We start from the raw sequence: 11,980 nt of genomic DNA, 5'->3' as shown, positions 1-11,980 counted from the left end.
TCCCCGCGCGCTCGGACGCGGCACGCCCAGACCCACGTGGACTCCAGGCGGCGGCGGCCGGACCCACCACCTGGGTCGCCGCCCGGGGTCGCGGGGAGGGGCCGGGGGCGGGGCCAGCGCCGCGCCGCGAGGCCGGGGAAGGGAGCCGGGCTGCACTCACGCGCCCGGGGGGCGGCACCGGGGCCGTAGCGGCGTCCCTCCGGTTCGCACACTGAGAGGGGGGCGGGGGGGGGAAAGACCTGGCTCCTCGTTCCATCCGGAAGCCGCCGGGCCGGCAGGAAATGACGAAGCAGAGGTCGTCCGGTCCGTGCGGTAACCGGCTCCGCGCGTCCGGCAGCGACTGCCGGGGAAAGAGCGCGGAGCAGAGCAGCCGGGCCGCGTGCCGCCTGCAGAGCGAGCGGCGTGAGTCGCCCCGCCCCGCCCCGCCCCTCCATGCGGGGGGAGGGTGAGAGGGAGGGAAGGGAGCCCGAGGGCCCCCCTAGCCCCGCGCCCGGCAGTCCCAGCTCCTCTGCCGCCGCGCCCCAGGCTGGAGGGAACAGTGCGGCCCGCAGCTCCAGAATCGCGGATCGAAAGGCGGAGGCCGCCGCCTGCGCAGCGCAGGGCACCCGGGATGGGAGGATGGGGGGATGGGGGTGTGGAGCGGGCGCGCTTCAGGATCGCACCGCGCGCAGCCCGCGGCGGCCGAGCCCTGGCGGCTCCGGCCCCAGCCGCCTGCCGGGGTGGGGGTTACATTGCCCGCTAGACTGCTCCTCTCTCCGGGACTGGCAGGTCTCACGAGTCTGGGCAGGGCCGGAAGCGCCCACGTTTGGGAGTCCAGCGTGCGACTCGCTAGCCTCGGTGGTTTTGGACGAGTTGTGTACCCAGTCCCCCACCCCGCGTCATCTGCCAGGTGGAGCTTTCGTGCCTCCCAGCAGGGTGATGGTAACAATTAAATGCATATGTGGACTGCCCAGCACAGGCCTCTCAGATGTTAATTGCCTTCGTCTTGCTGGTTGAAGGCCTGTGACCTTGTACCCTCCCGCTTCAGCAACCCAAGCCTTTAGCGTTTCAGAGGACTGAGGGAAAACCACATTGATACGATAGGTTGTGTTGTAAGGAGCTCGTAGAACTGAGTGAGTGACTCCAATCTGAACTTGTTTCAAAATAGCAAAGCTCTAAGAGACGAAATGGATACCATTCAAGACATGATGACAGGTGATCCTCAAAACTGAACCACCTAGACACGGCATCGGGAACCCCAAATACGGAAAAAAATTTTAAAATGATACAGCCGCTTGAGTTCAAGAAGAGTACTAGTTCTCTACTTAAAAGTTTGTCAAACTGAAATCAAGCCCCAGTTGTCACATTTTGCCAACTTTATTTCTGGATAGTTATGTTCAGCTCATCCTAGCAACTCCTTACTGAAATAGCTCAAGCATTAATTTACAGGAAAAATATGTGAAAAAGGTGCAGTTTTCTCAGAAAAGCCCTGAATGACAATCCAAGCACATGGTGGTCTTGCTGAAACATCCATTAACTTCCCAGGAACAAACCACTGTAATGCCCCTGGGCATTGTGCTTTAGACTTAGAGGGAGGCTGTGAGGTGTGCAGTAGCTGCTCAGCAGCTGTGTGTGTGTACACTTGGTTAGACTGGTGAGCTGGGTGGGGACCAGTCATAGTTCAGGCCACATGGGAGCTGTGGTCTGTGGCAGTCTTACAAAGGCATGCCATTGGTCATGATGGAGGACCAGGCACCAAAGGCCTACCCCTGGTGCAAGTCTTTCACAACTATACTACTAAAAGTGCGTGTCCCCAGAACAGAAGTGTCATTGCGTACCAATCAAGTTGTATAATTCACAGTAAAATTTCACCATTCTTGGTCAGCAGAATTTCAGAATCCTTCTCTAAATATAATGAAAAACTGGCATATTTGTAGGAGGAGGAAGACAGCTCTGTAGGAATACACCATTTATTGAGTGGCACATGAACAGAATTTTGTGGCACACTAAAGCAAGAAATTCATCTGGCTCAGATCCAGTCAGGTGGTAGAAAACATGTAGGAAATACTTTAATAGTGTGTCAGATAAAGGGCACCTGCAAAATGTTTCAGTAGCCATTGTTAAGTCTGCTCCCCTTTTCTTCTCCAATTTGTTAGTAACTCCCAATCCTGAAACCTGCCACCTTCACTGCGTGGCCGTGCCAGCCCTTCCGCGGCACCTCAAACCAGACCTCTGAAGTCATCTCTTATGGCCCAAAACAGTCATCGTTATTTTATGTTTTGGCACCAACGAAAATCTAGAAAATTCTAGATTCCATAAATCGTAAACACAATTATAGTCTCTGATGTTCCAAAAGTTTCCATTCCTAAAGTAGGCTGATTACTTACTATGAATAATGTTACATCCAGAGAAACTCTGGAGTTCAATTTTCAGGAATAAGAATTGAAACTGTGAATAATGCCAAATCCCCCTGCGCCTCCCACTCTCTTAAAAAAAAAAAACAAAAATCCATAGCCAATCTTTAATATCTAGGAATTGGGTATGTTTAATGATTTAATATTTAGATCTCGCATCTATAAAGTTTTAAGTTCTGTTTTTATTATTCTTTGGCTAATTTTTAAAAGACGAATCTTTATGCTCATCAGACACCAATAGATGTTTCAGAGGAATGATTCTTGCCCTCAGTGTCTAGAATTTAAGTTAAATGGCCATTCACGATACTCACTTTAATACAGTCCGCAAACGTCTGACAGAGACTTCAGGTGCCAGAATGGGGCCAACATGCCACCTGGCCTGGGAGCAGACCCCAAGGAAATTTCATTCATTTTATGCAGAGGCAAACTGTAAGAAAGAAAACAGACTCTGCCCTTAATATACACTTATTAAGTTACTGAGCCAAATCTACACTAAAGAAACTTTTTGGGGACTTCCCTGGTGGCACAGTGGATAAGACTCCGCGCTCCCAGTGCAGGGGGCCTGGGTTCGATCCCTGGTCAGAGAACTAGATCCCACATGCATGCTGCAACTAAGAGTTGGCATGCCACAGCTAAGGGGCCGGTGAGCCACAACTAAGGAGCCCTGGAGAGGCAACTAAGGAGCCCACTTACCGCAAGTAAGACCCAGTGCAACCAAATAAATAAATAAGTATTTAACAAAAAGAAAGAGACCATCACTCTCCTTTTAAAAAAAAAAACAAAAACATTTTGGAGGCTCACAGGACAGATTGCAAGATATTTATTTCAGAGGAGGAATTTCTGCAATGCCTTTACTGTTGTAGGATGTCTAGAAAAAATTGCAAAACAATTTCTTGGACATTCCAGATACCTTTTTTCTTGGTATTAGAAAATGGCTATCTTAGTAGAAACCACAGTACAGTTATCACCTGTCATTTGTTCAGTTTTTCTCCTTTTTTTTTTGCGGTACGCGGGCCTCTCACTGTTGTGGCCTCTCCCGTTGCGGAGCACAGGCTCTGGACGCGCAGGCTCAGCAGCCATGGCTCACAGGCCCAGCCGCTCTGCGGCATGTGGGATCTTCCCGGACCAGGACACGAACCTGTGTCCCCTGTATCGGCAGGCAGACTCTCAACCACTGCGCCACCAGGGAAGCCCAGTTTTTCTCCTTTTGATAGAGTATCTAAAGCAACACTTCTGAATTTCTTTCACATATTAGGTCATTTTACTTAGATTTACCTAGTTTAGATTTAACACAAGAGCAGAACTTTCTCTTTAAGGAAAAATTCAGTGAACTTCCCAAATGCAAATAAGAAACTTTCCCTTGCTACTTGATACACTTGCTGTTACCATTCATTTTCTGTGGGAATGTCCAAAGAATGCATTTCCTTGAATAGAAGTCACAGCTGTATAAATAGCAAAATAACTTTTTATCCCATAACTTCCACAGTGGGCCAGGAGGCCAAAACTAGATAAAGCTCCAGACATTTTCGTTTTCCAGGTGTGTCAGGGGCATGTGGAAGAGCACGGTCCTGGCTGGCGCATCTCATCCAGACTGCTGTCACGAGTCTAACGCTGTCCTCGTCTCTTAGCATCCCAGCCAGTTGTGTGGACCTCTGCTTTAAGTATTCAGTTGCTTTCATCTGGGTGATAGTTACAGTTTGGAAACTATGCAGTGACATTTAAACCCATATCCTTTTAGAAATATGATTTTTAAATCCCGAGTTTGAACCTTCATGTAGGAGCTGTGATGTTTCAAAGTCAGAAATAGGCGAAAATGTGTTCCATGCCTTAGTGATCTAGACCAGGGTTGGCCAACATTTTCTTAACGGGCCAGATGGTAAACATTTTAGGCTTTGAGGGCTGTGAGGCAAAAATGGAAGATGCTCTGCTTAAAATGTATCCGTTTAGAAATGTAAAACCATTCTTGGCTCCTGGGCCATAGAAAGGCAGGCAGGGGGCTGGAACTGGCCAGCAGGCCCTCTGTTTGCCAGCCCTTGTCCAGCCATCACACCATCACTAACTGAAAGAAACCCTGCCCTCTTTGCTGCCTTACAGTCCCATGCCTGGCGGTTACGGAGTGATGGGTGACGAGGGCTCTATCGATTACAGCGTTCACGAGGCCTGGAATGAAGCCACCAACGTGTACCTGGTAGTGATCCTTGTCAGCTTTGGGCTCTTCATGTATGCCAAGAGGTAAAGGCTTTAGATTCTCAGGGTTGATAAGAACCCAGGCATTTATAAGTTTTGTAGGTTTGTTTGTTTGATCTAAGTTAAATGCACAAACATAATTTCATCAGCATTTTTGTTCCTGCTATGAAATCACTGTCTAATCGGGTCAACCCTCACATTACTGGACACCAGGATTTGGCTTGGAAAACCCAGTTGCTCTGAGAGATGGGGATTTAAGTGCAGCTCTTGGCACCCAGACCAGATGCTCTATACTCCTATTCTATCATTTCTGATATAGCTCAGTTTTCTCATTCAGCTAGCTTCACTGTCACCCTTGGATGAGCACATATTTTGGGCCAATGTCCCTGAAATGCACAAACTCTAACCCCTATGTGTTCAGCAATTCTGTCTTTGCAAATTTCAAGCCTTCCCTTCTGTTTCTTGTGCATAATATTGGTATGATCCAATTACTTGTCTGTCCGTCCCTCAAAACTCAGTCCCCTGAGAACAAGGACTTTTATTTAACCTTTGTGTCCCTGATGTGCCACATGGTGTAAATCCTCAATAAATATTTCTTGCTGTGATTCCAGATGCTGTAGCGTAATTCAGCTGTTCTTTTCCACACTCCCTGGCTCCTTTCCTTCAAGTACAGTTAAAAACAAATGCACGGTGAGGGGCGTGCTTTGAAGAGGAAAAACAGCAGTAGTTGGATTGAGCTGCTCCTGCCGGTAGCCATGTGCTCCGTGGCGTCCTCTACCAAGGTCAAAGGCATTAGACAGTTCAGGATAATTAGTCAACCAAGAATAATTGATGGCTCGGCCCGGGGAACAGTTCAGACCCACACTTGCCACGGGACCTGCAGGCTCACCCTTCCTGACCCTGAGACCCCTGAGCCGCTGGCCCGCTGGCCGCCTGGACTCTCGGGGGAGCGGGGCGGGGGTGGGGGGCAGGCGAGAGGAGGCCTCCACAGAGCATGGGGGAGCGACTGGCAGGTAACAGCTTTCCCTAAAAATAGCCACCGTCTCCTCCCCACCCCACTGTTTTAAAGGCAGAGACAGGCTGTTGTTAATTTTAACTAGATGACCCCACTAAGGCCATGCTACTCTGTTTAAGAAATCATTTATTCATTGTTTTCCAAAATTAAGGTCTGCTCACATTCTGTTTATTCTCTGCCCGCAATAACTTACGTTTTATTTGCATGACATGAGAGGGAGGGAAAAATAATCATACTTTTTTTGTCTGAGCATTTTTCCGTACAACAGGGCTTTTTTGTGGGGATTGAGGGGAGACGCTTTGTTGTATGAAGTGGGCATGTTCAGCTACTGCCTTTTCTTTCTTATAACCCTGTGACTGTACACGTACAACTTCATACTTCTAGTGAAAGAAAGAATACTTGAGCCCAGGAAGCATCTCACGGGGACAAAATAGAAGATGGACTCAGGGCCACTTACATCCTTTTAATGCAGCTTCTGGTTACTACGATCGTGTGAATGTTACAGTCCTACAGCTATGAATACAAATCTCTTTTCTGCATTGGTTTTGTGTTTTAGAAATAAAAGGAAAATTATGAGGATATTCAGTGTGCCACCTCCAACAGACACTCTGTCAGAGCCCAACTTTTATGACACAATAAGCAAAATTCGGTTAAGACAGCAACTGGAAATGTACTCCATTTGTAAGTATATTCTGTGCTTAATTACATACGTAAGCATATTTAAAATAGACTCTTTGGGGTTGAGTCTCGTTGGCAAAGTTTATCAGAAATAGCTGATAATGACACAGGGAACTATATTCAATATCCTGTAATAAACCATAATGGAAAAGAATATGAAAAAGAATATATGTATGTATATCTGAGTCACTTTGCTGTACAGCAGAAACTAACACAACATTGTAAATCAACTATACTTCAATTAAAAAAAAATTTTTTTTAAGAAAGAAATTGCTGGTAATGAAAACGTAGGGCCTTTTTTAGATGCTCAACACAGTATCAGCAAACCCAGTTTGCATGAAGTTAGTGTTTCAGGACACTTCACTTATTTGGGACCCTTCCATGGCCCTGAGAAGAGCCCTAGCAACGTGTTTCACGTTTTGAAAATTTGGCAGAAATTAGATGCCTTAACAGTCGGTGAGGCTCCTGTCTCATCCTGCTCTAATTTCCCTCCTTTGCACTTCCCTCATGTGCAATGGCGTTGAGGTGGCCAAGAGCATTTTGGGGATCTGGCTGAGGGGACGTTGAGTTGAACCTACTTTAGTTCAGGTTTGAAATTTTGTGTTTATAGAGTTTGCAGTCACTTCTTGACAATTAAATTACTATGTACTGCAGCCATAGCAGTATAGGAACGGCTTCCAGGTTATTAACATGTCCTGTGGTACTAAACCCTGTGAGTAAGTGGTGGAGAAGAAACAGAGGTTAAAGGGCAAGGAGCCAGGATAAATTGTACATCCAAGCCACAGCCTTTGATGCCACCATTTAAAAAAATGAGGTGTGGTTTCCATGGTGTATCATTAAATGAGAAAAGGCAAGATGTAATTATATATATGCTAGGGTACTGCTCCTTTAAAATCAAATGACCAAAATATCCCTATCTACGTGTAATAAAAATGTTGTATAGAATTTTTTTTATTGAAGTATAGTTGATTTACAATGTTGTATTAGTTTCAGGTGTACAGCCCAGTGATTCAGATATATATATATATAATATATATATATGTTCTTTTTCAGATTCCTTTCCCTATAGGTCACCACAAAATATTGAGTATGGTTCCCCGTGCTATACAGTAGGTTCTCGTTGGTTATCCACTTTATGTACAGTAGTATGCATATGTTAATCCCAACCTCCCAATTCATTCCTCCCCAACTCCTTTCCCCTTTGGCAGCCACAAGTCTGTCCTCTATGTCTGTGGGTCTATTTCCGTTTTGTAAGTAAGTTCATTTGTATCTTTTTCTTTTTAAGATTCCACATGTAACTGATATCATATGATATTTGTCTTTCTCTCTCTGACTTACTTCACTTAGTACAATGATCTCTAGGTCCATCCGTGTTGCTGCAAATGGCATTATTTCATTCTTTCTTATGGCTGAGTAATATTTCATTGTATATATATATATATATATATATATATATATATATATATAAATATATATGTACCTCCTCTTCCTTATCCAGTCATCTGTATATGGACATTTAGGTTGCTTCCATGTCTTGGCTACTGTAAACAGCACTGTAATGAACATTGGGGTGCATGTATCTTTTCAAATTTTAGTTTTCTCTGGATATATGCCCAGGAGTGGGATTGCTGGATCATATGGTAACTCTATTTTTAATTTTTTAAGGAACCTCCATACTGTTTTCCATAGTGGTTGTATCAATTTACCTTCCCACCAACAGTGTAGGAGGGTTCCCTTTTCTCCACACCCTCTCCAGCATTTATTATTTATAGACTTTTTGATGATGGCCATTCTGACCGGTGTGAGATGATACCTCATTGTAGTTTTGATTTGCGTTTCTCTAATAAATAACAATGTTGAGCGTCTTTTCACGTGCCTGTATGTCTTCTTTGGAGAAATGTCTATTTAGATCATCTGCCCATTTTTTGATTAGGTTGTTTCTAAAAATGTTCTGTATAATTACACAAGCCTGGAGGAAGGCTTGGAAAGATACACATCAGATTATTAACATTCATTACCTTGATGGGAACACTGTGGGACTCGAGGGAAAAGATTGGATATTTTTAAAAGAAAGATCTGTGTGTTTGCGTGCTCGCATAGAAAGAAGCAAGAAAGAGTGATCAGCAAGATGTTACTGGTATGTGTCTCGGGTGGACTGGAATTTCAGGTGAAAAGTAGAAAAACCGTATATATATTTTTTACACAAGTAGAACCTCTAGAAATTTCTTAAGCATAAATTTTATCCTGAGAAGTAGTAACAGCAGTTCCTTTGGGGAAAGGAGCTGCAGGACTAATCAGTGGGAGGAAGGTACACCTTCCCTGTTTCCTCTTTTGTCCCTTTTGCATTCATGTTTTACTAGTTCAGAATAAGAAGTAAAACTGAATGTTACAGAGCAGCATTATTCACAGTAGCCAAAAGATGGAAACAACCCAAGTGTCCTTGACTGATGGATCCACAGAATGTGGTCTATACGTGAATAGGATGTTTTTCAGCCTTTAAGAGGAAGGAAATTCTTTTTTTTTTTGGTTGCATTGAGTCTTCTTTGCTGCACGCGGGCTTTCTCTAGTTGCAGTCAGCGGGGGCTACTCTTCGTTGTGGTGCGCAGGCTTCTCATTGCAGTGGCATCTCTTGTCGTGGAGCACGGGCTCAGTAATTGCAGCATGTGGGCTCAGTAGTTGTGGCTCGCAGGCTCTGGAGTGCAGGCTCAGTAGTTGTGGCACACGGGCTTAGTTGCTCTGCGGCATGTGGGATCTTCCCGGACCAGAGCTCGAACCCATGTGCCCTGCATTGGCAGGTGGATTCTTAACCACTGTGCCACCAGGAAGTCCCAAGAGGAAGGAAATTCTGACACATGCTACAACATGGATGCACCTTGAAGACATTATGCTTCATAATTATTTTTATTATGAAGTGAAAGAAGCCAGTCACAAAAGAACAAATATTGTGTGATTTCTCTTCTGTGTAGCAAATTCACAGAGACAAAGCAGAATCGTCACCAGGAGTGGGGGAGGGAGTGGGGAGTTACTGTGTAATGAGGACAAAGGTCAGTGTGGGGTGATCAAAAGAAGGGTGCTGGTGGTGGCAGCACAACAGTGTGAATGTAGTTAATGTCCCTGAACTGTACACTTAAAAATGGTTAAAATGGCAAGTTTATGTTTTTGTATTTCACCTCAAAAAAAAAAAATCCTTAAGGAAATTTAAGTATTTAAAAAACAGAAACAGGGAACCAGAAGCTCTGTATAGAAAATTATAACTAAAGAGTTAGGTTTTCATTGATGCCTAGTCAAAACAGAAGTTTTTGGGAGTTCCCTGGTGGCCTAGTGGTTAGGATTCAGTGTTTTCACTACAGAGGCCCAGGTTGGATCCCTGGTCAGGGAACTAAGATCCCACATGGCTGGAGGCACAGCCAAATACAAAAAACAAACAAACAAAAATCAGAAGTTAGATCCTATCAAAAAATATTCAGTAGTATAGCATATATAATTATAAAGCCAGCGTACAGCTCTTTTTCTTCTTTGATGAGAATGGCATAAAATGAAATTTATCAGGACACCTGTGTTTGTAAGGCATGGTAGTTTTCTGTTGCTGCTGTATTACCACAAATCAGTGGCTTAACACAACACAGATCTTACAATTAGAGATTAAAAGTCCTACAGCAGATTCACTGACTAAAATCAAGGTGTTGGCAGAGTTCTGTTTCTTTCTGGTTGCTCTAAAGGAGAAGCTGTTTCTTTGCCTTTTCCAGCTTCTAGAAACCACCCATGTTGCTTGCTTTGTGGCTTCATTCGCCCATCCTCAAAGCCAGTAGCACTGCATCTTTCTGACCATTCTTCCATTTTTATAGTTCCTTCTCTCTCTCAACTCTGCCAGGAAAGGTTCTCTGATTTTCAGGGCCCCTGTGATCAGGTTGGGCCAGATAATCCAGGGTAATCCCCCTTCTCAAGGTCCTTACCTTAAACACATCTTTAAAGTCCCTTCTGCCCCAGAAAGTAACATATTCACAGATTATGGGGATTAGAATGTGGACATCTTTGGAAGCCATCGTTCTTGTAAATAGTGAGTATTTGCACATTTAAAGAGGCCTATCACAGGGACTTCCCTTGTGACACAGTGGTTAAGAATCCGCCTGGGTGGGGGGGGCGGGGGCTTCCCTGGTGGCGCAGTGGTTAAGAATCTGCCTGCCAATGCAGGGGACATGGGTTTGAGCCCTGGTCCGGGAAGATCCCACATGCCGCAGAGCAGCTAAGCCTGTGTGCCACAGCTACTGAGCCTGCGCTCTGGAGCCCGTGAGCCACAGCTAATGAACCCACGTGCCACAACTACTGAAGCCCTCATGCCTAGAGCCTGTGCTCCACAACAAGAGATGCCACTGCAATGAGAAGCCTGCGCACCACAACGAAGAGTAGCCCCCGCTCGCCGCAACTAGAGAAAGCCTGTGCAGCAACGAAGACCCAACGCAGCCAAAAATAAATAAATTAAAAAAAAAAAAAAAAGAATCCGCCTGCCAATGCAGGGGACACAGGTTCGAGCCCTGGTCCGGGAAGATCCCACATGCTGCAGAGCAACTAAGCCCATGCACCACAACTACTGAGCCTGCGCTCTAGAGCCCGTGAGCCACAACTACTGAGTCCCCGTGCTACAACTTCTGAAGCCGTGTGCCTAGAGCCCAAGCTCTACAACAAGAGAAGCTACCGCAGTGAGAAGGCGGCACATTGCAACAAAGAGTAGCCCCCACTCGCTGCAACTAGAGAAAGCCCGCGGCCAGCAGCTAAGACCCAACAACGAAGACTCAATGCAGCCATAAGTAAATAAATAAATAAATAAATTTATTTAAAAAATAAAGAGTCCCATCACATTGCATCATTCTTAGTGCTGATGGCATTTCTAGTCCTGACTTAGTCTGGAAGTTCAAGAGGAGATAGCAAACAAAATTCTTTTCCTTAAAGAGGACTCCCAAAATTGTAAAGCTTTCGGCCACAATAATCTGGATCCACCCTGAGTATATAAACAGAGTATTTCTTCCTTGGCTGGTAAAAACTTAATGAAGAGACTGAAGGTTTGAAAGCCAAGCAGTGAATGACATTTGCAAAGACTTTAGCCCTGCACTCTCTCTAGTTTCAGTTTAAGACCTTCAATAAATATTTCTCAGAAGCACAAAAAGAACACAGAATTGCAAGTCTGTTTTTTCTTCGTTTATATTAAAGACAATGTTCAGGAAATCTCTTAGGCTTCTCATTTAAGATATAGTCAAATTCCTTATGTGGACAAAAGTATTATTATTAACTTATCTTGAGGTGGAGATGGGAAATAAGAAAGGACATTACAAAATGTTAATTTAAGTTTCGTAGCTTAATTAGTGTTTACCCTATATTTCAATGCTCTGAATAATCCTGATGTACAAGACAATAAACATCCGAAAATGAATATCAGCACTGCTGAGAAATTAGAGGATCATGAAGTATAATAAATTTCCTCTAATGAATAAAAAATTGTTTAATTCTAAGCTAATTCTTTACTGAGAATCATGACTTGACTGTGATTTAATGATGTGAGCTCATAACTATTTTGCGATTTTATTAATCGTATCTCCTTTTTTCTTGCTTATTATTTTGTTTGTTTTTCAATAGCCAGAAAGTATGATTATCAGCAGCTACCGAGCCAGGCTGACAGCGTACAGCTCTCATTGGAATGAAATCTCAGAAAATG

At 44.5% G+C, this 11,980-nt stretch overlaps 1 protein-coding gene across 1 annotated transcript; it reads left to right on the top strand.

The window, feature by feature from the left end:
* Window positions 1-4,491: 4,491 nt before the first annotated feature.
* Window positions 4,492-11,966, top strand: SMIM19 (small integral membrane protein 19). Its single transcript, XM_007455466.1, has 3 exons — window positions 4,492-4,625; window positions 6,152-6,276; window positions 11,902-11,966. Exons 1-3 carry the CDS (start codon window positions 4,492-4,494, stop codon window positions 11,964-11,966), a joined length of 324 nt encoding a protein of 107 aa, XP_007455528.1.
* Window positions 11,967-11,980: the final 14 nt, after the last annotated feature.

Source organism: Lipotes vexillifer, unplaced genomic scaffold (genome assembly GCF_000442215.2).
Source record: "Lipotes vexillifer unplaced genomic scaffold, Lipotes_vexillifer_v1.1 scaffold414, whole genome shotgun sequence".
NCBI lineage: Eukaryota > Metazoa > Chordata > Mammalia > Artiodactyla > Lipotidae > Lipotes > Lipotes vexillifer.
This window is presented reverse-complemented; position numbering and strand designations above follow the sequence as displayed.

Coding starts and splice junctions, on each gene's coding strand:
- SMIM19 (XM_007455466.1), top strand. CDS start 4,492: ATGCCTGGCGGTTACGGAGTGATGGGTGACGAGGGCTCTATCGATTAC. Junction 4,626..6,151: donor CTCTTCATGTATGCCAAGAG/GTAAAGGCTTTA, acceptor TTTGTGTTTTAG/AAATAAAAGGAAAATTATGA. Junction 6,277..11,901: donor ACTGGAAATGTACTCCATTT/GTAAGTATATTC, acceptor GTTTTTCAATAG/CCAGAAAGTATGATTATCAG.